Source organism: Heloderma suspectum, chromosome 5 (genome assembly GCF_057233095.1).
Source record: "Heloderma suspectum isolate Gila_16-S chromosome 5, 16-S_ref, whole genome shotgun sequence".
NCBI lineage: Eukaryota > Metazoa > Chordata > Lepidosauria > Squamata > Helodermatidae > Heloderma > Heloderma suspectum.
The window spans coordinates 20,248,813-20,274,448 of record NC_139462.1 but is presented as its reverse complement, the minus strand read 5'-3'; the positions used below and the strand labels follow the sequence as shown (position 1 = coordinate 20,274,448).

The following is a 25,636-nucleotide window of genomic DNA, read 5'->3' as shown; positions in this document are numbered from 1 at the left end:
GTATGTTTAGCCTGGAGAAGAGCAGACTGAGGGAGTATATAATATCACTTTTCAAGTACCTAAAGGGTTGTCACAAAGAAGAGGGCCACAGCCTACCATTCAAACCGTAGGATATAAAATAATGGCCTTAAGTTACAGGAAGGCAGATTTCAGCTGAACATTAGGAAAAACATCCTAATGGTCAGATCAGTCAGACAATGGAACCAACTGTCTGGGGAGCTGGTGGGCTCTCCATAGCTGGAGATATTCAGGCAAAGCCTGGACAGCCATCTGTCAGGAATGCTCAAGACGGGGGTCCTGTACTCAGCAGGGGTTGGACTCAATAGCCTAAATGGCCCCTTCGAACTCTATGATTGTATGATAAGAATATTCCTGATGAATATTCTTGATTTTATTCTTGATTTTCTACTAGTGTTTCTAAAGTTTTTAGCCTTTTTTGTTCTTTTTGGCAAGAACTGTAACGATAGTTAAAGTTGCTTAGGATACAATCCTATGCATGTTTAGACAGAAGAAAATCCTACAGCTCTCAGCATTCCCCAGCCAGCTGGGGTGGCTGGGGAATGCCGGGAGTTGTGGAACTTTCTTCTGTCTAAACATGCATAGGATAGCACCCTTAGTTAATTTTTTTTTAATGTAAATTGCAGTATGGCTGCAAAATAAGGGTTAAATAAAACAGTTTATAGTTTTGTCTTAAAAAGGCCTGCAGACCAGCCAAAACTGCCCCCTGCTACGCCCCCCCCCCGAACATTTAGGCTTGCTACAGGTCTGCTAGGTGGGCAGATGGAGAGGTAGATGTGGTCAGAGTGGTAGCTTGGATGTAGCTTGGACAGGCTTGGATGTGGGAAACCTGGGTTCAAATCCTCGATTGGCCATCAAGGTCACTGGGTGACCTTAGCCCAGTCACTCTTAGCCTAACTTACCACACAGTGTCCTGAGGATAAACAGAATGAGCCTCATATAGCGGCTTGGAGGAAAGGCAGGTTTCAAATGGGATAAATAATAATACATTTGCAAGTTGGGTGAAGGGTATCACCAGCTATCTTGTATATGCAGAGCACATTGTATATCTGCTCTCTGTCTGAGATAAGGAAGGACTACTAGTTCTCAGCTAATACTTCATTGTCTCTCCCTGCCCCTTGCTTTGTTTTACTCCTGTTTTCTTTGTTTTTTTCAGGCATGGATGGGAAGAAATGCAGTGTATGGATGTTCTTACCTCTTGTGTTGACACTGTTTACCTCAGCAGGACTGTGGATTGTGTAAGTGAGCTTTGTAGGGTTTTTTTTTTAATGGTTTCTGGAAAGACTCATTCTTTGACACAACACAATGCAAGGAGTCTCAGTGTGCTTCAAGATGAAATAGCCCTTCGCCAGAGGAACAGTGTTGTGATCAAAAATCTTTCTTGAATTGCTCCATTCCTTTCAGCAGAAAACTCTTGGAAATGCCTCAAAAATATCTATACGCAGAAAAGGAATATATGCATACACACACAAGTAGGACCTACAGGTCTGACTCATTTTAAGTATGGAGTGCTCGTGTTCACTGTTCCAGTCAGCCGGCCATGCCCTGCTCCAGAATACTTCATTCTGTTTTTCCTCCCACCTGGTTTTCCCCACAACAGTTGGTCATCATTCTGACCATTGAACATATTCAGTCTTCTTTGGGCTGTTTTGCCCCTCGACCTCACTTTAGGGTTTTTTTCCCCTCAAGAGATTTTGTACTTTTGTAAATCTTGAGGTTCCTCTAAGCCTTCAGATGCTTCCCCCTTGTGTTTGTGTTATTTTAGCTATATAAGCAACAGCACTCATGCCTGATCATCTGAAAACACACACTGCATTAAAAAAAACCCAAACTGCACACAGACAATCCAAATTCTATGAAGAAGCGAATTAGTGATCTGTATAATTATGTAAATGGAGCAAATCTGTACACTCTACCCTATTCTGCATTATTTAGTTTGCAATTTTTACTTCTTGGAATATTTTGTTCTACTTTGGGAAATCATGAGAAAGCGCAAGAAACCAGGCAAGACTCACTTGGCACCACTTGAAATCTTATTCAGGCACCTTTGAAATTTCAGCAGGTGTTGCCCACACATTTTCCAAGTATATCTTTGCAGCCATAAGGGCCAGAAGCTTAAGCTGAAAAGAAAAACAAAGAGGAAGTTGAGATTCTCAGGGAACTGAATTTTATCTCCAGTACCACATCCTGCACTGTTTATGTGCTCTTGCAGAATTGTAGCATATGGACAGCCCTGAATATATACAGATCCTGTTGGAGTTTGTAAAGGAAGATTTTCAGTCACAGTAATATTCCTCTGATGAAGGAATAATTGAACAATTCTATCCTGTGCCCCTTTGAATTTTTATTTATTTTTGATTGCTAGAGTTTATTTTGTTTATTACATTTCTTTACTTCCCCATAGCCTAAGTTGGATTTTTGGCAGCCATTCCACCTTTCTCCTCTCCATCTCCCTTTGGGAGGCGCCATGGCTCAGTGGCAGAGGATATGCATAACATGAAGAAGTTTGGCTGGGGATATTAGGAATTGTAGAGCTTTCCTACACGAGGCTGTTAATCTGCTGTATCTACTTTTCGTTTTGTTGCAGAATTGAGTTCTCACCTCTACACAAAGAACTTTTCCTTTCCTGCTTTTCTACTACATAACCTCTAGGTGGTGCTGTGCTATAGCAGAGATGTCCAAATACACAAGTGGGAAACTCCCTTTTCTTTCGCTTTCAGAAATAATACCCCATTTTCCTTGCTCTTAAAAAACCCAGGAAAGTGCTCTTAAAAGGCAGAAGCGAAACTGGAGGCTCATCACATTGTCTAAAGAACCCATAAACAACCGTGAGTAAGGAGTCATGAGCACACAATAAATGCATCATGTAGAAAAGCTCATAATCCAACACATCTGGAGGGTTGGGGAAGGCTGCCATAAGACACCAGCAGAAGAAACTACTGCGGCTGATCTCTGCTGCACTGCCAGAACATGTACTGCCCAGTGGGGAACAGGTGACATGAAGAGCCAATAAGAGCCCATCTGGCATGATAAAACTGACTCTGGACTAGCTGCTTATTTATTTTTATTTATTTATTGCATTTATACCCCGCCTTTTTTCCTCTTGCAAGGAACCCAAGGTGGCTTACATTATCCTCCTCCTCTCCATTTTATCCTCACAACAACAACCCTGTGAGGTGGGTTGGGCTGAGAGTCTGTGACTGGCCCAAAGTCACTCAGTGAGCTTCCATGGCCGAGTGGGGACTAGAACCCGGATCTCCCAGCTCCTAGTCCAACACTCTTGCCACTACACCATACTGGCTACTTAGTCTGAGATGCTCATAGGCAGACTTCTTGCTCGATTCCCTGCTGAGCTGGTTCCTTATCTGTCTGCTAAACAACCTGCCTGTTTCCAAGCCTCCAGCCATGACACTTACCTTCTCCCTCCACCACACCCCAAGATAGTTCTATTAACGTTGCCTAAGCTTCTCCTTTCTTGTTTTGGCAGATATTTTATAGCAGTAGAAGACAACAAAATTATCCCGCTAAATGTGCTAGACAGGTAAAATGATTTCTTAAAATCTAAGTATTTTCTAGTGACATGGTCCTTATTATCTGTCTGTCTGTCTGTCTGTCTATCTATCTATCTATCTATCTATCTATCTATCTATCACTGTTGAGAGCTCTGCTCCATTGATATCTGTGATGAAACAGAATTAGTTTCCCTCAAGCCTGGAATGCAGTATATGGGCTTTGAAAATTTATTCTATGCCCCAGGGTACACACAAATGCTCTCCACTAATAGCCCTGTGTCCAGGGATAGCCTTAGCCTTAGGAGAGGCATTCCAAGCTTTCCTAACTGGGGTGGGGGGGGCAGACTGCACAAAACCCGGCAAACCACCAAATGATTGGTGGTTGGGTGAAGGGGGTGGGCCATTTGGGGAACCACAGAGAACTGGATTGGGACCCTAGGTCAACCCGATTTGGCCCATAGGCCTGAGGTTCAACACCCCTGGTGTAAGCCACATGTGTGAGGTGATGAAAGAAATGAGAGAATTTAATTATGGAAAATTATTCAGTAGTGGTCTGCATGCTTTTGCAGTTTGCTACGAGCATCTTGCTACTAGGGCATTTTTAAGCCCTAAAGCAAAGGCTGGGACAGGCTTGAGTGAGCTTCCTTTTTTCCTCCCCCCCACTCTTTTTTTTGACCAGAGCTCTGAGGTCCATTGCAATATGGAGGCACTGAAGGCAGAGCCAATCTTAATTTTCTGTTTTAGAAAACAGCCTTCCCCAACATGGCGTCCTCCAGATATGTTGGGACTGCAACTCCCATAATTCCCAGCCAGCATGGCCATTGGCTGGCTGGGAATGTGGGGAGTTGCAGTCTCAACACATCTGGAGGGTGTCAGATTGGAGAAAGCATACACTGGCCTGTACAGGTGTACATGGGCCTCCCATCCAAAGGGTTACTAATGCCCAAGTGTTGAGACTATTGCATAAATATGACAGCTAAAACAGAAGATATAGAAACCTGAGGAGAATGAGGACTAGGGGAAATGCAAATATGTTAAACCAGAACCTGGGGAATAAATTAGCAGTTTCTGGCATGCCTGGGGATGCCACCTAACAATACAATTCAAATATTATATCAAGCCTGCACAGATTATAACACAATTTAGACAACTGTGCCACAACCAGAAAGCAGGCATTTCATTTCATTTATTACGTTTCTATACCACCCAATAGCCAAAGCTCTCTTGGCACTTTATAAATATTAAAACCTTAAAAATACATTTTAAAAACTATTTACATACAAACAGACAGCACACACAGAGACACACATATATCTAAAACAATGTTAAACAATTAACAACAAGAAAGATCCAGGAGCTGATTAAAACCTCAGCATATGCTGCCAAATGCCTGAGAGAAGAGGAAGGTCTTAACCCGGCACTGAAAAGATAATAATGTTGGCGCCAAGCAGGCCTTGTTGGGGAGATCATTCCACAACTGGGGGGCCACCACTGAGAAGACACTCTCCCTTGTTGCTACCTTCTGAGCCTCCCTTAGAGGAGGCACCTGGAGGAGGGCCTTAAAAGAGGAACGTAGTGTGCGGGTAGGTTCATGCCAGAATGAAGGGGATACTTGTGGAGTAGGTAGTTCAAAGAACTGAGTGAAAGCACAAGACAACTCATGTAGAAGAAAGTCTAGAAAGCATTTACCCTTTTTACAGATGGGAAATGCCAAGGCTGAGACAAGCCCAAGGCAGTCTGTGAAGCCATGGCAGACAGGCTCCAGTACAAACACAGACACCCATTTAGCTTTATTATTAGTCCTCTTTTGCAACAGACAGACTCAGAAATGTATGTATGCATTTATGACACTTGTATGCTGCCCAATAACATAAAGTTCTCTGGGTGGCTTACAATAAACAAACAAAACAATTTAAATCCAAAATAGAACATAAAACCATAACATCTTCACCAGACCACCTCTCTGGGAGACCAAGGTTGCTGAGTGCATGTACTGGAGGTTGGGCCTGAAGGGCAGTCTGGGGATTCTGCTCATGTACCGTCCACCCTGCTGCATGACTGACTCCCTGGCCGAGGTGCTAGAGGTGGTCTCTGATGTGCGTGTGCAGTCCCCTAACTTATTGGTGTTGGGGGACTTCAATGTACATTCAGAGGCCATCATCACGGGGGCACCTTGGGACTTCATGGAAACCATGGCTTCCTGGGAGCTGTACCGTATTCTAACTGGGCCCACCCATGTAGCCAGTCATGCACTAGACCTTGTGTTTGTTTCTGGAGAAGCACTGGAGAAGCGGGGAGTGATCTGGAAATTGGGGGTATATCCACCACCCCCTTGTCATGGTCAGATCACTATCTGGTGACGTTGGACTTCTCGGTTCCACAACCCCTCCACAGGGATGGAGGACCCATTAAAATGGTCCGCCCCAGGCATCTTATGGATCCGAATGGATTTCTGAACACGCTTGGGAATTCTCTGGAGCACGCAAATGGCCACTCGGTTGAGACCCTGGTGGGTGGGTGGAATGCTGCAATCACTAGGGCATTAGATCAGGTGGCTCCGAAACACCCTCTCCCCCTGAACAGGGTTTGAACTGCACCATGGTCCAATCCGCAGTTATGAGCCCTGAAAAGGGAGGTGAGATGGCTGGAGTGCCAGTGGCGGAAGTCTGGCTCCAAAGGCGATCAGACATAGGCTAGAGCTGTATCTTCAGCCTATCATGTGGCGATGAAGGCAGCAAAAAAGGAGTACTATGCTGCCTCTATCGCGTCCGCAGAGTGCTGTCCCAGGCGGCTGTTCCAAGTGGTCCGAAGCCTGGTTGGTCCAGTGGCTCCGGAACTGCTGGAGCATTCTAAGGCCTCCTGTGAGGCCTTAGCAAGGCACTTTGCAGATAAAATTGATTGGATCAGGAGTGTTATTCCGTGTGCCGTGGATACAGTTAGCGAGTGAGAGGTGGCCTGTGGCAAACTGGTTTTGTGGGATCAGTTCCAGCTTCTTCCTTCTGATGAAGTGGACAAGGTGCTTTCATCTGTAAAGCTGACCACCTGCTTACTTGATCCTTGCCTGTCTTGGCTCATTGTAGGCTGCAGAGAGAGACAGGGTGAGGGGATCAGGGCGGTGGTGAATGCCTCCCTTGAGGAGGGAGTGATGCCATCAGCCCTCAAGGAGGCAATGATAAGACCGCTCTTAAAGAAGCCCTCCTTGGATCCCCAAGTTCTGAACAACTTTCGCCCAGTCTTGAATCTGCCATTTTTGGGCAAGATCATTGAGCAGGTGGTGGTGATGCAGTTGAAGGCACACTTGGAAGAAGCCGATTATCTAGACCCATTTCAATTGGGCTTCAGGCCTGGGCATGGGACAGAAACGGTCTTGGTTGCTTTGGTGGATGATATGAGGAGGGCTTTGGATAGAGGTGAATGCTCCTTCCTTGTTCTCCTCGACCTCTTAGTGGCTTTTGATACCGTTGACCACGGTATCCTCCTGGACTGCCTGGAGAGGATGGGCACTGGAGACATCGTATTACGGTGGTTCTGGTCCTTTCTGTCTGGCAAGTACCAGAGGGTAGCACTGGGAGAGGAGGTGTTGGACCTGTGGCCGCTCACGTGTGGGGTGCTACAGGGTTCCATCCTCTCCCCGATGCTATTTAACATCTATGTGAAGCTGCTGGGGGCTATCATCAGGAGGTTTGGGGTGCAGTGTCATCAATATGCAGATGACACGCAGCTCTACCTCTTGTTCAAATCTTCACCAGGGTTGGCCATGGAATCCCTGTCTAAATGTCTGGAGACGGTGAGTGGCTGGATGGGGAGGAATAAGCTGAAGCTGAACCCTGACAAGACCGAGGTACTTCTGGTGGGAGACAAGAGGAGGGTGGGGGATGTTGACCTGATGTTGCATGGGGTACGGCTACCCTTGAAAGACCAGGTCCGCAGCCTGGGGGTCATTTTGGACTCCCAGCTGTCCATGGAGGCTCAGGTGTCAGCTGTGAGCCAGACAGCGTTGTACCAACTCCATCTGATACGGTGGCTGCGCCCCTACCTTCCTGACCATTTGCTCCCGTCGGTAGTACATGCCCTGTCTCCTCTTGTCTTGACTACTGTAATGTGCTCTACATCGGGTTACCCTTGAAGATGGTTCAGAAGCTGCAGCTGGTGCAGAACATGGTGGCTTGCCTGATTAAAGGCAGCCGCCGGTGTGATCACATCACTCCGGTGCTGAAGGAGTTGCACTAGTTACCAGTTGTTTTCCAGGCCAAATTCAAGGTGTTGGTTTTGACCTTTAAAACCCTATACGGTTCCAGCCCAGCCTATCTCAAGGAACACCTCCAGCAACACCAAACAGGCAGCTCAACAAGATCAGCCTCGGATGGCCTTCTCTCTGTCCCATCAGCCAGGACAGATAGGCTGCTGAGGACGAGGGAGAGGGCCTTCTCCGTGGTGGCCCCCACTCTGTGGAACTCCCTCCCTAGGGAACTCTGCCATTCCCCCTCTTTAATGAGCTTCCGCCACACACTGAAAACCTGGTTATTCAGGCAGGCATTTGGGGTGGGTTAGGGTATTTTTAAATAATGTTTTAATGTATAATTTTACTGTTTTAAATTGTACTGTTGTACATCACCCAGTGTGGCTGGGTGACTGGCCAGATAGGCGATTAAGAAATCTAATAAATCAAAAAATCAAAAAATCAAAAGCAACATAAAATGCAGCAATAAAACTTAACAGCACCCCAGAGCCAGACTACATGACTAATTTAAAAGGCTTGGGTGGACAGAGAGGTTCACAAAAACCACAGGGATAGCACCAGAAGAACCTCTTTGGGAGGGTGGTTTCATCACTGGGGTGCCACCACTGAAAAGTGTTTAGGCATCAGGACAGATGGAGAAAACAAGAGAAAGACAAATTGAAACAGAAGGAGGAGGAGACACCAGGGTGTTGGAGGAGGGAGAGAAAGCAAAATCGCATGGAGTAAGAACAGCAAGCAAGCAGAAGGAGGGGTCAAAGACAAGATGAAAGAGGCATTTCAGTCCCTAGCCTAATTCCTGCAGCTGTTAGTGCCTTGGGAAGACGAACAAGAGCCATCAGAGGCTGGAAAGAGGTCAGAGAGAAAGGGGTGGAGAAACCTATACTTTCCTGGCAGGAAGAAACAGAGCCCAGGGGTGCAGGCGAAAGGATACTTAGCAGAAGAACTTGCTCATCTCCAGATTGGGCAAGCTATGGGGAAAAAGACACAGGCACCTCCTGCCACAATCCTGTGGAAGATGACTATCTGGGTCCTCCGTGGAGGTGGGAGGTTGTTGTTAAAAATTCCTGTCTCAAGGAACAGCACCAGGGTGAGGTCAAGGAGAAGGAACTCCTGGCCCAGAGCTAATTTTCCCAACAGTCCTGGAAGACAGAGAGACAGAAGGAGCTTATCTGAGTGCAAGCCAAGTCTCACAACCTTAAAAAGGATTTTGTTATAAGGAACTTCTCTGAAGCATTTCTGGAGCATTTCTCTAGTTTGGGGGTTTATACTTTATTTTGTGTTGGCTGTCAGTGATGTAACTTAACACCTTTTGAGTAATAAATAGAAGGTGCAGAGTTGGTGGTCATGTGATCTATGGAAGTAAGTGAAAAAGTGGGATTTGATATGCCTCTTCCAATGGACCTGCTGACATCATCACCATCCGCCTCCATTATTTCTATGCCGCCCAATAGCTGAAGCTCTCTGGGCGGTTCATAGAAAATGCAAGCCACAAATGCAACATAATAAACGCATAATATAAAATCTATAAGATACAACATTTAAAAACAATTTAAAACAGCTAAAAACAGTTACAGCAAGATACTGGGCCTGATAAAAACTGACATAAATGCCCCATCATATGCCATCAAATGCCTGGGAGTAGAGGACAGTCTTAACCTGGTGCTGGAATGGTGCGGACCTCATTGGGGAGAGCATTCCAGAATCAGTGGGCCACAACAGAGATGGCCCTCCATATTGTCACTCAACCCAGAATCTACTGGTAGATCGTACTCAATATTCTTTGCATCCTTGCCTTAATGCACAGCACTTGTTTAAAGGTGGTTACATCTAAGCTAAACATAACGTGTCAAGTTCTATAACATCAAATAACCAAGGCTGTAATTCTGACTTGTATGTGATTGGTGTTTTTTTTTTATTTTCTTAGGAAATCAAGTCCCCTAAAGCCACCTTATATAAGGTAAAAAGGTCACTTTCTATTCTTTTGTTTTCTTTTGTTTTCTTCTTTCAACAAGGCCCATTTTTACCAATGGACTTTTTATCGATTTATTTATCTTTGTTGCAGGCTTAGTAGAGTTACAATGATACGCATTATATTTTTGAAGTATTGCAGGTGATGCCCCTCCTGCAAGCTGTGTGTTTAGCCAAGTCATGAACATGGCAGCATTTCTAGGTAGGCGTTGCATGAAGATTGTCTGGCTTCTTTTTTGTCTCTTCTATTTCACATTAGACAATCACCAGATTCAGACCAGTAAATGTTGTCAAGGTCAGGCTCTAGAGATCCAGTGAGCTGCAGCCACTATGGCATAGTTCTCACTGAGGTGGTAAGCCTATGTTTGGGCAGTACAGCTTAAGACTGTAGGTAGGAATCCACATGGCTGATAGCTCTTCCATATAAAAAAAGTTCATGCACATAGAAAATTAGCATGTCAAGGAAAAGGCTAGGCTAGATCCTTTCCCCCTGACATACTAGTTTTCTGTGTTCAGGGATTTTTTTTTTTTTTGTATGGAGGAGCTCAGTGATGTGAGCCCTTACTTGTAGTCTAAAGTTCTTCAGCATAGGCACAGATTTTAGGCCTGGCATCAGCATCTTTGCATTGATGCCTGCCCTGGGACTGAACCTGTCCCCCCCACTACAGGTTAAGGTTTACTAGCAGCAGAAGATGGTTGTTAGTTAGTTTAAAAACTGTTTTAAATTTCCCACGATGCCCTGGAGCAACACTACATCGGGGCATTGTGGGTAAGTAAGAGGGTGGGAAGATCACAGCCGCATGTTGCAGATCACGCTGCTGCCTGCCACTGCCACTGCTCGAAAGCTTGCTACAGGGGCAGAGGAGGCGGCAATAACGTTGGGAAGGGAGATTAGGTTACACTTTGCCAGGAGTCCTCTGAAACCTGGAGCTGGCCATGACAGATTTACTACCTGAGTGAGAACTAGGCCTCTGAAATAACATGTGAAAGATTTGTAAAATAAACAGATACTGAAACATTAAAGCCACCTTGTTAAAATTTGTTCAGTTTTTTTCTTTAGAAAAATCGTCTCATCTTAGCCATTATTTTTGCTTTGCATGACACTTTTACTGGTTTCTACTGCTTTAAAATCTTGCATGCGCGTGCACATTACACAAAAGCGATTATGCGTATAATGATGATAATGTACCATTCATATGTAACTTGTTTACAATCCTTGTCTTGGATATAGATCGCTATTCCCACATTAATAGACAGCAACTGGTGCGTTGTCGATTTACAAAGCAAGCATGCGTACTCAGGGCCCCTTAAGAGTTAAGGCATAGCTAAGCTGTGTGACCCTGAGTATGTAACCCACAGGTATATACAGCCAGTCATGTGCTTGGTTCCTCGGGTCACCTGGTCTACTGGGGTCGAAAAGGCTGTAGAACAGCTTTCCCCAACCTGGCGTCCTCTGGGTGTTTTGGACTTCAACACCCATCAGCCCCAGCCAGTATGGCCAATGGTCAAGAATGCTGGGAGCTGTAGCCCAAAACATCTGGGGGGAACTAAGTTGGGGAAAGCTGCTGTTGAACAATCCCTGGCCAGCACAGTAAAGGTGCTGCAGTGCAGCACTGATCAGGCTGGAAGCAATCTTTGCCCTAAAGCTGCTCCAGGGGCACAGGGAATAAGGTGCCTGGGCCTGGCTGCCAGAATCCCCAGTTCAACATCCCTGGCGGCTGGCAAGGATCAGGCCAAGATCCACAGGGTCCGTCATCCATTGCGAGATTCCCCACAACCAGCAGAATACGGCGTTGTGCTAAATTTGTGGTGTACTTGGTGCCTTCCCTTGCTTTAGCTGATCATGTAGGGCAGCCTTCCCCAACTGGGTGTCCTCCAGATGTGTTGGACTGCAACTCCCAGCATGCTCCAGCCAGCATGGCTGGCTGGGGCATGCTGGGAATTGCAGTCCAATGCATCTGGAGGGCACCAGGTTGGGAGAGGCTGGTGTAGGGAAAGCCTTACAAGAGAGTTTGCCACAAATGACTCATGTAGGGATAGCTGGCCAGGCTGGCTAGTAAAAATGTGCATTGGCTTTTAACTTCTGTGGGCTTATCTGCAAGGCTACCATGTGGTGAAACCACAACTACGACGAGATCTGGATCCAGTTTCAAGGCTAGTTGTGTCTTATTCACTGGACCATCTAAATTCTGATATAATAAGAATTGTGCATAGTTCTGTTTTTTCCCCTCATCCTGATTAAAATTCTTCCAAGGTAATTGTGATTCTGCATGATCCCCATGCTGTGATGTGTAGATATTATGCAAATGAAGCAAATCTGCACATATTTCATATTTTGCAACATGCACTCTGCTTCTGCAAAGAGCCATGCAGAGCACAGATGGCTGTCTGTGCTCATTCCATAAGAAATCCTGCTTAGCCCTTTTACCGCTCTCACCCATCCCAGAGTTCCTGAGATTTCACCTGCTATTTCCTAAGAGCTTTTATTTTTTATTTTTAAAGGGTTTTTTTAATCACAGAGTTGTGATTTTAAAGTACAAAACTAATAACAACAAAATCTGTAAATACAAAGAACACAGCAAAACCAAGCCAATCTCAGTGTACCATTTCACATAAAAATAACATCCGCAGTTGTTCCAACTTTGAACGAAAAAGACACTGAAGCAGGAACTCCGAAAATACAGATAAAGGAGTTCAGATTAAGATAGTTTGCAATCTTAACAGCAGGAAACTTGTTTAAACAACAAACTGAGAGGATGCTTTGTTTTGCACACAGTGCCAAATTCTGTACTAACCCATGATAGTCACAGAATACACACAGCCTTGAATATATGACATTTACACTTTTACAAATTCAGTAATTTAGGGCACAATCCTATGTGTGTTTAGATAGAAAAAGAAGTCCCACAATTCCCAGCATTCCCCAGCCAAGTGTTCAAATGAAACCAGTGCAAAAATGATGGCCCCTCGAGCCACTGCCACGGTAGCTTTACCTCCGCAGTGGGAGAAGGTGCAGGGCAGGTGAATCAGCCTTGCTGAGGTCAGTGGGTGTGGCCATGCCCCCTTTGATCTGTGGATCCCACCCAATTTTGGTTTCCCACCCCTGCCTTAGGCCGACCAAGAAATAAGCCATGTTACGCCGCAGCAGGGAGTGCGTACAGACCTGTCCCGTCCTGTGTCACTCTCGATATAGATAATGGGGCCCTGATACATTTGGACCGCTTAGTGTGGCAGCTCATTCAGCCAGAAACCACAGCACTGAAAGAGAGTGGAAACATTTGGACTGCTCAAGTTCTGCCAGTATTTTCCTGGTGGCAGGCTGTGGAGGGTGCTTTTGTAAAAGTGGCTTCTAGACTTCCACTTGGATGTATAATGGTATGTATATTTGGAGTGATAATTGCATGCCTGTGTCACCTTGTCTTTCCCCATTTCAGCGCTGGTCGTGGCTGTCCTCCGCTTTATTCAGCTAAAGCCAAAGGTCCTGAACCCCTGGCTCAATGTGAGTGGCCTGGTGGCGCTATGCTTGGCCTCCTTCGGAATGACTTTGCTGGGCAACTTCCAGGTACCTTTCGGTCTCTCCCTCCTTCCCTTCCCAGTTAATCAAGGACCGATCCACTTGTAAGCTGCCTTATATTGACTCCATCACTAAGCCTGAAGTCTGTCTACTCGCAGGGTGTTGAACACCTTTCAGCCCAAAGGCTGAATTCCATTTTGGAGAAACTCGGGGGGGGGGGGGCGCATTCCAGTGGCGAGCAGAGGCAAAAGGGGCAGGGCCAAATGCAAATGAGCGGGGCCAAACTGCCCCAAATACCAGCCTATTTTAGCTTAAAACTCTTACTACTAGTCACTAAGCTTTAGGGGAAGCACTTCAGCATTTCAGAATGGAGAAAAGGCTGCACAAAAGCTGGGGAACCACCAACGATTGGTGGTCAGGAGGGAAGGGTGGAGCCATCTGGGGAACCCTGGAGGGCTGGATTGGGACCCCAGGTGAGGCAGAATTGACCCCTGAACCTGAGGTTTTGCACTCCTGGTTTACCCTGACTGGCAGTGCCTCTCTAGGGACTCTGGCAGAAGCCTTTCCCACACCTGCTTCCAGATCCTTTTGGCTAGCGATGCCAGGGCTTGACCCAGGCACCTCTTGCAGGCAAAGCATGTGCTGTTCCACAAAGCTAGGGCCCACCAAGTGTACAAATGCATGCCTTTATTAAGGTATCTAAGCCATTTTTCTTTGAAAGCAGGGTGGAAACGTATAAAATCACATTTTGCTGTTACTTGTTGTAAGCTTCGCTAGCTATACAGAATACTGTAGTCAGTTTCACTTTATTTGTTTCACCCATTTGCCATAACAAGTTATGTCAGCTACATATGGCAGCCTTCCCCAACCTGGTGCCCTCCAGATGTGTTGTGGGGGTGCAGCTCCTTTCATTCCCCAGCCAACATGGCAAAAATTTCGACAGAAAGGTATCCCTTATACATGGAGACAGAGGGCAATCAAAAAATAGGGTCACAGATTCTCAGCTTGGTTCTCAGTTTACAACCCCCTCCCCCTTGCTCAAAGGAAAGGGGGGAATAAAAAGAAGAAGAAGAAGAGGAAAAAGAGGAGGATGAGGATGAGGAGGGAGTGCGTGACTGCAAGGCTTGCCGCTGCTTGTTCTTGTAATGACAAACCACGGTTTTGTTTGTTACTATTTAACACAGAAACAAATACAGTTTGTCATTATGTCTGAACTGGGCCATTGTCCTATTATCTAATAATCCTGTAGTATGTTAGTAATAATTAACAATCAATTTTGAGACCATAAATGGCTGGGATGCCTCTCCTTCTGTTTCCTCCTTCTCTCTCGCACTCTACTCTTAATTCCACTTCCTTAGCTGACTCTCCTAACCGTGCTGTAGTGCTCTTGTCTATCACATGCAGCTCCTGACCCATTTTCTAAGGGGGCGAGGGCCTTACATGTGCTATCAGCCTGGAGGCTGATGTGAATCCTACTTCCTTGTCTTAAAATGATCTCTTGCCTATGTTCGTCTGGCCACGAGAGGGCAGTTTATGGAAGCCTGGTGTTTTATATAGCAGCTTTGTTTCAGGCTTTCTGATTCATACTATAATCTGTCGGCTGTGCTTGCTTTATACGAGCCTTCCTCAACCCGGTTCCACCCAGAGGTGTTGGACTACAACTCCCAGCATCCCCTGGCCAGCATGACTGCCTGGGGATACTGGGAGTTGTAGTCCAACACCTCTGGAAGGAAATGGGTTTGTGAAGGCTGCTTTATACTTTCAAGTGAGTGGATAGCTGGTATTGTGAGCCAGTAAGAACTGACTTGAAAGCAGAGAGAGGTCCCACATGCCCCATCATTTGCTCATCCCTGGGGGGTTATAGATGAAAATTGGTTTTGTTGAGGCAAGCTGTGATTTGGAAATTGCTGAAAGAAGGCAGGAGACATTGTCCCCTTTGGACAAATACCTCCCCAGAAATCAGTAGGTTTCTGCCACCACAGACAGGGTTTTTGGTGGGGGGGGGGGGGAGAGATTCCATTAAAAAAAATATTTTATTTGTATTAAGATTATTTAATAAAATAGCATACACTGCAACATAATAGATTGCTTGTATACATATTTTTCATAATTTGCCCTTATTTAAGATATACTCTCTATCTTCTTGTCTCTCTCTCTCATTAAACTTGTTTTTAAATTATTACAGTAGATGTATCCAAATAGTTCTGCAACTCCAATCATGCTTTAAAAATATAGAGACGTATCAATACTGTAAGACTATATCTATAATAGTAATATTGAATAAATATATATCTTATAAATGTATATGTTTAAACAACATTAAATCATACCCAGCAATACATATGGATCAATAATATCCTGGACCTTAATATTTCAAAAGGAGGTGAACAGACCCCATTTTTCTGTAAACTTATTTCCCTGTTCACCACTAATGGTTTTGATATTGAGCTACTGAATCAACTGGGGAAATACGTCTTGTGCCGTCTGGTTGTATCTAAGATCAGAAATCAAGTACCTGGCTCCCTCACCACTGCCGTTGTGGGCCTGGTCCTATTTATACTACTCTGGGAGGAAGAATAGAATAAAAATATAACAATCCACAAAAGGGAAGGATCACCCACAAATATTTTTTTAAAAGATTCTTACAGAAACAGGAGGGTTGTTGTGCTCTCCCAAAATCCCTACCTACCCCCTTGGCTGTGGATCTGCTTTCTGTTTATATTGTGCAAGCGTGGAATATAGTCTTAGGTACAGAACTGTGCATCCTGAGAAAAACAGCTTTCCTTTAATTTTTAAAAAAAGTTTCTAGTCCTTAAGTCTGCAAAGTTTGGGTTGGGCAGTGCCTGACAAAGCTGGAGCTTGAGCAGAATGATTATCTGCAGTTCCGGTTGGGCATGAGCACTTGCTCTTTCCTGTGACAAGCAGATGTCGAATAAAGGATGTATGTAAATATGCTAACTTCTGCTTTTTTTGGCACAGAATTGTGGGAGGCAATGTATATGGCTCTTCCTTTAGACAAGGGCTCTTCCTTTAAACATTCCTCAATGTTTTTTGGCCTGATTTTGAGTTTTAAAAAAAGTGTTGTGGCTGTGATCAGAAAATGGCTACTGTGGGAGGAATGGCTAGTCTGAAAATGTTGAGAGTGCTTCTTGCTCTCTGAATGTGTGTGTCTATGAGCTTCTTCACATGGGGCTTATATTTTGTGATCAAGATTGGTTGCTCACGGAAGTTTGTGGGTCCTTTACACAATGTCGTCAACCTCCAGGGCCTCTCCCACAGTTTATGTTCTTTATCCCACTTTTAAAAAGATCGGCGATAATGTGAAAGGGGTGTTGATCTGATCTGACGGCTGTGTGTAATGACAGCATTGCACTATAATCACAGCACCATCTAGTGAATGTAAAATGAAACATAGAAACATCTAGAACTTGCTGAGAAAGGAAGTCCTTGATTCAAAGCATGTGTGTGCCTGTGTAAAAGAGCCGATGTTAATCCCGCAAAGTATCTGGAAACAGAAAGCCCCGGTAAAGAAGCGGAATTTCAGCCTCGTGTGATGAACCGCTATGTGTACTTCCCCTGTTTTCTCTCTGAGAAAACAGAGAGAGAAAGGGAGAACACACACACACACACAGCATTCTCCCACCCTCCCCCTGCTATGCATGTCAATGAAGTGATGTCTCCACTGACTTGCGTGGGGACGAGGGGGAGCTATGCCCTGAAAATGCCACTCCAACACAAATGACCCTGTTGCCCCAAGAATGGGGCAGAGTGGGAGAGAGTGGGCTATCCACCCCCCATGCAAATTTTGGAAGTGCAGAAATAACCTTCCCCCCTGTTCCCATCTACAGTATTATGAAGTACTTTTGAAACTCTTCCAGTTTTCATAAGCTGCCTGTCCTTAAGCTTTGTGGAAGGAGGACGAGATCTGTTGGGCATACGCAGCTAGCTGCACAGTTCTCTGGACTGTGTTCAAGCTGCCCGCAGGTCACTGCATAAACATCATCAGTGTTTGCGTGGGCCAAAATCTCGACTCTCCTGATGCCATAAAAGCCTAGCCTAGATGCTATTCAGCGTCGGATCCCTGGTGCTCCAGGTGGTGGAGATTATTCTTTGGCAGTAGGGGATGGTGATACCTCCATAAAAGGAATAGGAGACTCTGAGGCAGGAGTGATGCATTGACAAGAGAACAGTGCTGAGGCACGCTGAACTTACCAGGACCTCTCCATTCCTATAAATCCCAAATCCAGTTATTGTGGTCCGAATGTAAGTGGCATGTAGATTAATTTTTCTCAGTAGATTAGCATAGGGATGGGCAACTGGAGGCCCGTTAGCAGTATCAGGCTTGCCAGCCCCAACAACCTGTTCTTACTGCTCACCGGGCTTGGAGTAGAGGAGGGGATGTGAGGGCGAAGTACCTTGGCTGTTTGTTCGATCCACTACAGAAAGGGAGGGAAGCATATCAGCGTCCTCTTCTGCCCTGGCATTCAAGAGCCATCAGGCTTGGAGGCCAGGGGAGGGTGAGGAGAAAGCTGGTTGGAAGAGGAAGGCAAAGTCCTCCAGCCCCTCATGGTATTCTCCACTGTGTACCGAGTTTGGCAATGAGATCAATGCTTTTTTCACAAGACATGGTCAAGGTGTGTGTGTGGGGTGGGGTGGGGGTGGGCAATGGGCACATTTGTGCTCCCCCATGCCTTGATTGTGCATATTATTATGCACACAGTGCTATAGTTTCCATGGTATTTATTCACATAAATTATTTTGAATGCAAAATCTGGATTGCCTGTGTACAACATACCTGCGGCTGGGGAACACGAGCAGGAGGGGGCTGTTGCACTCGTATCCTACTTGGCTGGTTGGCTGCTGTGTGAACAGAATGCTGGATTAGAGGCAGGGCCGGCCCAAGACGTTTGGCTGCCTGAGGCAAAGAACGAGATGGCGCCTCTCCCATTCCACGTACAGAAGCCAACTGGGCTGTGTCTTCAACACTGACGACGGGGAAGCATCTCCACCACACCTGAAGGCAGCAGGCTAGCACGGGGGCACAGGGCACGCAGTTCTCTCCTTCAAGACCTTGCTGCTGACTCCCAGCATCTGCTGCCTGAAGCGACTGCCTCACTTTGCTTAATGGTAGGGCCGGCCCTGACTAGATGGGCCCTTGGTTTGGTTCAGCATGGTCCCACTTAGCTTGTTATCAATGACCAGGGGCTGGATCCAGATTCTGCCTTCTGTGAACAAAAGGGCTCCACTCGCAGAAGGTGCCTCTGACCAATTTTCAGGGATTTCCTGTTTCATCCCGCATCACAGCTCATCCCATTCGGCAGGGTCCCCTGGTTTCAAGGGGATGGAGGGGCTGCCATCGAGTGTGTGTGTGTGTGTTGTCATTTGTTTCCGCCGGCCCAAGTGCATGCACCTAAATCTGGATCCAACCCCTGGTATTCTCTGGACAACATAAAGGAGAATCATCAGGTGCTTTGAGGCAAGTGTTTTTTCCAGTGGTTGTATTGAGGAAGGTCACCAGTTCTGTTTTCTGTGTAGCTTTCCAATGATGAAGAAATACATAATGTTGGCACATCCCTGACTTTTGGTTTTGGCACCCTGGCTTGCTGGATTCAGTCTGCACTAACACTCAAAATAAACTTGAAGAATGAAGGAAGAAAAGCAGGAATCCCACGAGTTGTCTTGTCAGCAGCGATAACCCTCTGCGTGGTCCTTTGTATCCTTTAATTCTATACATTTCTCCCAAATACAACCTTCTGATTTCAAAAGTGGAAAGCTTGCAATGTGAATTTTAAGAAAGCAAACTATTTGGATGAAACTTGGATGAAATTTGTCCCTGAAATGGGAGCGTTGGCTCATGGGCCATGAACCAAAGTCTTAATGTTTAAGGTTTTAAGCGTCCATGAGCCAGATGGGCAACCTCTGCTGGCCAGATTAGCCCCATGGGCCTGAGGTTGCCCACCCAGGTCTTATTGTCAAAACCGAAAATTCACTCAAATAGGTATTTCTGAAACTAAAAATTACTTTAAAATTAAGTCTGCTAAGTTTAATGCTGACATTGGTTGTATTCAAAGCATTACATTTTGGATTTTCAGTGCAATTCTATAAATTACTCAGTTAGTCCCACTGTGTTCAGTGAAGCTTACTCTCGGATATGTGTGTATAGGATTGGAGCCTTAGGCCACAATCTATACCCACTAACCTGTGAGTAAGCCCCATTGAAATTAATGGGATTATTTTTGAGTATACATGCATAGATTGCACTATTATGCTGCAATCCTGTACACACTTACCTGGGAGTAAATCCCATTGAACTCAGTGAGGCTTACTTCTGAGTAAGTATTGACACTGCATGAGTTGCAAACAAGTAACCTTATTTAAAAAAAAAAATTTCCAAAGCAAGGCTGTATAATATCAATATGTTGCTTTAGTAGAGTTCTGTTTTCTCCAACTATACCTGGCCTACAGAATTTGTGATGCATCAAGCCAAAGGTATTCCACCACATGAGTATTCTGGCCTACCAGGAGCTTGGTAACTGCATGTGCAATCAACATGTGGAGGGGGGGAGCAGGATCATGGTCACTAGCCCTCCCCTCAGCCTCTTTACATTGATTTGGAACTTGTAGACAGTGTCTATGTATGCCTGCTTTCTTCACAGGACATGATCAAGGGGTGTGTGTTGGGAGGGGGGCACAATCGTGCTCTGCCTGCTTTGACTGTTGTGTGCACAAGGCTATAATTTCCATAATATTTATTTGCATAAATTCTTTTGAATGCAAAATCTGAATTGCCTGCATGCAATATGCAGATTCTTTTGTGTAGCCATGAAATTAAAAGACGCTTGCTCCTTGGGAGGAAAGCTATGGCAAACCTAGACAGCATAGTAAGAAGCAGAGACATCACCTTGCCAACAAAGGTCCGCCTAATCAAAGCTATGGTTTTCCCAGTAGTAATGTATGGCTGTGAGAGCTGGACTATAAGGAAGGCTGAGCGCCGAAGAATTGATGCTTTTGAACTGTGGTGCTGGAGAAGACTCTTACGAGTCCCCTGGACTGCAAGGAGGTCAAATCAGTCCATCCTAAAGGAAATCAACCCTGAGTGCTCATTGGAAGGACAGATAATGAAGCTGAAGCTCCAATATTTTGGCCACCTAATGCGAAGAGAAAACTCCCTGGAAAAGACCCTGATGCTGGGAAAGACTGAAGGCAAAAGGAGAAGGGGACGGCAGAGGATGAGATGGCTAGATAGCATCACGGATGCAATGAATATGAACTTGAGCACGCTCCGGGAAAGAGCGCAGGACAGGAAGGCTTGGCGTGCTATGGTCCATGGGGTCACGAAGAGTCGGACACGACTGAACGACTGAACAACAACAACAACAATGAAGCTTCTGAATGCAACATTGTGGGTACAAAGGCAGAGAATGGTCATTATTTGGAGCTAGCTAATCTATATTTAAAGGGCATGATTTTTACGAATGTGCCCTCACTTGCACACCCAGAATTTGTTTTCTTTTCAGATGTCTTGCCTCCTTGTTTTACTTACAGAACATTGGAAATTTGCCAGGCTTAGTTAGCCCTTTCGCATGCTTTTCTTCCAGCTAACGCAGTTCTCAAAAGATGCATACTTCACACGAGGTGAGGTTCTAATAAAATAGCAGTAACAAGTTTAGTCTGGTAAAAAGCGTCATTTGAAATCTTCTTGCACAAGCATTGCTGATGTCTGATAAACTGTTGCTGGATCAGTGTACCAGTGCAGTAACAGTTCGGACCAAACTAGATGTGCATATTCACTACAAAGTGGGTGTCTACAAAGAGGGTGTCTGTTTTTAATATCAAATGGAACTAATGAAAGAGGGGAGCGAACCCCAACTCCCTTCCCTGTATGGCCTGCTTTCAGCTGGAGGTGCCCTCCAGATGTTTTGGACTACAAAACTCATCATCCCTAACCATTGGCCTTACTGGTTGGGAACCATAGTTGAAAATTTCTGGAGGGCACCAGGTTGTGGGAGGCTGGCTTAGCCATTTTTTTAATACCAAAAGTGAGCTGGGTTGGGGAAAACAGCCAAGAGCATCCCTGGTGCCCTCCAGATGGTTTGGCCTACAACTCCCAGCATTCCTGACAATCGGCAACAACTCCCATGGGGCTGATGGGAGTTGAAGTGCAAAATGTTTGGAGGGTAGCAGGTTGGGAAAGGCTGTTCTAGGATAATAAATTGCAAAGTTGCAGACAGGGCGTTACCTTTGTTTGGTAAAAGAGGAAATTTCACAGGTGTGGCTTTTCTCAACCTTGCAGTGTGGGAATAGCTTGATTCTTGACTCAATGACAACTGAATCCCATGTGGGGAAGCAAAGCTTCACTAGCTTCAGGAGGTAGGTACATATGTCTGTCTGAACCCAAAGTCTCTTAAGCTTTCTTTGCGCAAATAGAAATGGCTCTTGTAAAATGTCCTTCCCTTAGAATGGGTGAGCAACATGTAGCCCTCCATCTTTTGGGCCTTCAACATTCATCCTCCTTCACCATTGGCTCTGCAGACTAAGGCTGTTGGGAGTTGTAGACCAAACATCAGGAGGGCCACAAGTTGCCCATCCCTGCCCTAGAACTCCTACTGCTTGGGGGAGTGGGGAGCAAGCAATGTTATTTTCCTCTTGTTCATTTTTGAAGCAACCACTTTCAGGGAGGCGCTGTAGCTCAGTGGGACAGAACATGCTTTGTATGTAGAAAATCTGAAATACAATCCCTGTCGTCTCCAGTTAAAACAGTCTCAAGCAGCAGGGTTGAAACCTTAGACAGCCACTACTGTAGATAACCTAGTTCTTATCTAGCTCAGTAATGATCCTGTATAGGTAGGCTTGTGGACCTACTGCTAGAGCTCAGAAAAAGCACAGAATGTGGAATGAGCTGGCACAGAAATCAGCCTCCTGAGAATTTTAATTTGAATATATTATGTATGGTTTCTAGTCCTCATGGTTCATGAAGATATGCTTAGAAACTACATGGGCAATACCTTCTGAAACTTCTGAAGCCAGAGAACAACATTTTCAGTGGTTGGGATGAGGATTCAGTAAACGTGCTCCTCCCGTGAATAGGAAAGCTGGAATACATTATGCAAAGTGGCAAATATGGCAGAAAAATTAAGCAAAATAAGCCATTAAGTTGAGCAGGTTGCAGAATTCTGATTTTTGTTTGAGCACAGACTTTATATGGTCCTGAGTATAAAGCAGCTTCATGGCCGCTGCTTCCATTGCTTTGTCCATGCGCTTGTGCCTCCCCGTGTATGTTCCTTGACTCTTCTTCAGATTTCATCTTGATGGCCCAGAAGTTTCACATGCATGCGGCGCGGATACAGTGGGGCATGGTGATGTGCTTCCTCTGCTACTTCGGCTCCTTCGCTGTGGAGTTCAGACATTACCGCTTTGAGATCATTTGCTCTGAGTACCAGGAGAATTTCCTCAGCTTTTCCGAAAGCCTCTCCGAAGCTTCCGAGTACCAGACGGATCAGGTTTAACCCATCCTGCCCCCTTTCGTTGTCATGGTGTTGGGCGCCTGCAGTCACACGCTTGGCCTGATTTCCCACTTTTAAAAAAAATACTCGTTCATTTTTCACACCTGCAATCACAGGCAAGTTGCCAAAAGGGTCTCCTGAGGGCAGAACGAGATGCTACAAGAGATGTGGAGCTGCAGCTGCTCCGTGTCTCCTTGCCCCGCCTTTCTCATCTTGTCTTTTACAACACGGCATGTGATGTTATGTCCTTGGGCTGTGCGTCTCCTCCCCACACACCTCTTAGAATTGGCTGGCAAAAGTGGGGAATATACACTGTCTGACTACGTCACATCCTATGCCATACTGTAGTATACCTTACAAGGAAGAAGCAGACAAGGGATACAGAGCAGCTGTAGCTCTCATAAAGTCTGGTTCCACCCTGAGGGTGGCTGTCTTGTAAATTCCTCGGTGAATCCGTAATGAATTCTAGAACAAGATCGCACCAGCACCTCTCGCTCTATGCTCTTGTCTGCATATCAGCTTCCTGCATTCCTAAGTACCAGCTTTGAATTGCAGGATGTGCCCCTAAAAAGGCAGATGCTTTTTCCCCATAGAGCACCAGGGAATCTGGTCACACAGTGTGTGTTGGTACCAGTAGTTCTAGAATGTCTAGGATGCAACCCAGAGGTTCCTCCTCTGCCTTTAAATCTGATGCTAAATTGGGAGACTTGGAAACTGCGACTTCATCCCGTCCCTTAGCCTGTTGTAGCCAGTAGATCTCCCTGTATACCACACAGCAGGTGGGAAGGTGCTGACAACAGGTCCAGGTGTATGTGTGGGGATGTGGAGAAGCCAGGACAGCTTTGTCTCTTGATTCAGCTGTTGATTTAAAGCAGGTGTGAGAAATCTGTAACCCTGCAGATATTTTGGCCTACAACTCGCATCATCCCTCCTTACCATTGCTGGCTAGGACTGATGGGAGCTGTAGGCCCAAACATCTGGAGGGCCACAAGTTTCCCACCCTTGATTTAAACAAAATCCCCAGGTTGCAGTCTGCTCATCCCTACTGGATTTCCTCCCCACTTTCTGTATGTCAGGCAGCTTTTAAAAGCCCAGGAGCCCTGCTGGGGGAAAAATCTTGCAATCCTAGAATCAGCTTAGTCCACTAGAGCACCAGGGCGAAAGGGAGACAGAACCTCTCTCTCTTCTCCTTAAACTCAGGGTTAGGATTGTCTGGTTTTTTTCCTGTTGGGAGTCCTGTCCCTTTAAGAGTTGTCTGTCATGCTGAAATATAGCAGCTGGCATGGAGGGAGAGCAAAAATTTCACCTGCAGAATGTCCACATGTCAGGCAAACCCTGTTTTGGTGGGACATTGGCAACTAGGTGCAGAAGAGGACAGGGATCCTTCACCTTTCATGGATGTGTAGAAGAGAGAATATCAGTAAGTCTGCACAAGTGTTAAAGGTTCACCAGCCCTGTCCTCCTCTGCATGGCCACAATATTGGCAACTCTATTCAGAAAACACCAGGCACCTAATTTCAAAGCCCCTCTGGTCCCTGCAGTCCAGGCATGTTAGTCCACAGCTGATCATTGCCAGGCAGGTTTGTCGGCTGATCAGAGAAAACAAAAAGAAAGCCTAGCCTGGTCACCTCTTCTGCCTTTAACATTAGTTGATGTGCAGAAATCAGCAGAGGAAGCTTTTCATGGCATGCAGATAACCTACATGATCACCTGCTAATGTCTGCATTTCAAGTTGCTATTAAAGGCACAGCTACAGAGGCTGGTTGGAAACCCAATTGCAGACAGAGGTCTTTGAAACTGAAACATTCACAGTGCACTCTTATGCATCCTTACTTGGGAGTAAGCCCCACTGAACACAGTGGGACTTATGTCTGAGTAAAGATGCATAGGATGGCAATGTCAGAGGTCTTGGTTTCTCCCTTTTTACATCAATATATCCCATTCAAAACATTCAGGAGACTAGAGAAATAGTTAGAGGTGGAAATGAGACATCGCCATTGGTAAAAAGGTAGAATTTTTTAAAAATGCAATAAATAAATAAATAAATAAATAAATAAATACAGCCAACACTACTTAGTTCTTTTCTTCTGTTGTTGATGGCCATAACAGGAGATTTGTCAAAATAGTAATATGTTTGCTTTGGGCCAACGTTTGCTGTTTGACATGGAATATTTGATACTGGACTAAAAAATCCCAAACCACTTCAAATGGTAAAGTACACAAATGTCTCAAACAATAGAAAGATAGGTAAGCAGGGGGAGGCTTGTGGGAGGCCAAAGGTGAGCCCAAACCAAATGTGTTTTACACACAGCTATGGCAAGGACAGCATGGAAGAAAAATACAGATACTGAGACGCACACAAACATGCATAGCTCAAATAGGTTTCTGTTCAAATGTGATTTACTGTAAATAGTTCACTGTGTATTTTTTTTTAAATAGATGTTTATGTTGTATCATTTTATATTTTGAAATTTATTTGAAAACAATCAGTTTGTGAATGATTTTTCTTCTCTTCCCTCTTGCCCCCCACCTAATATGCAACCCAAGCTTTTTGGTGTATATTGCACATTTCTTAAAAGTATTTCTTATGGCACATTTCAGTACAGCTGAGTAATGATTAATAATTGTACACTGAAACATGACCACTAAATAAATTTCTTTTATGGAGAGTATGCGTATTATTGCACATATTGCACAAACATGCATCAAACCGGTGGTACATGGAGCAGGAAAACTGCCCCGGGGCTGTGGCATTCTAATGAGTGGAGATGGAGACGTTTGCTTATAACTTTCCTAGTCTGCCCGATCTCAAGAGACTAGGGTAGGCAACAAAAGCAAAGCAAAAACACCCCGGCCAAAAACTCCACAGCAAATTCATTGA

General features: G+C 45.3%; 1 protein-coding gene across 2 annotated transcripts in view; it reads left to right on the top strand.

Moving 5' to 3' along the window:
* TMEM150C (transmembrane protein 150C) overlaps positions 1–25,423 on the top strand; it is a 47,716-nt gene extending 22,293 nt beyond the window's left edge. For both annotated transcript variants that reach the window (XM_084855459.1, XM_084855458.1), the window contains exons 3-9: positions 1,175–1,256; positions 3,506–3,559; positions 9,695–9,727; positions 9,873–9,940; positions 13,173–13,300; positions 18,788–18,965; positions 22,550–25,423. In XM_084855459.1, the coding sequence (XP_084711585.1) occupies positions 1,175–1,256; positions 3,506–3,559; positions 9,695–9,727; positions 9,873–9,940; positions 13,173–13,300; positions 18,788–18,965; positions 22,550–22,758 (752 nt within the window). In that variant the 3' untranslated portion in view covers positions 22,759–25,423. The remainder of the gene's footprint in view (positions 1–1,174; positions 1,257–3,505; positions 3,560–9,694; positions 9,728–9,872; positions 9,941–13,172; positions 13,301–18,787; positions 18,966–22,549) is intronic.
* The last annotated feature ends 213 nt before the right edge of the window (positions 25,424–25,636 follow it).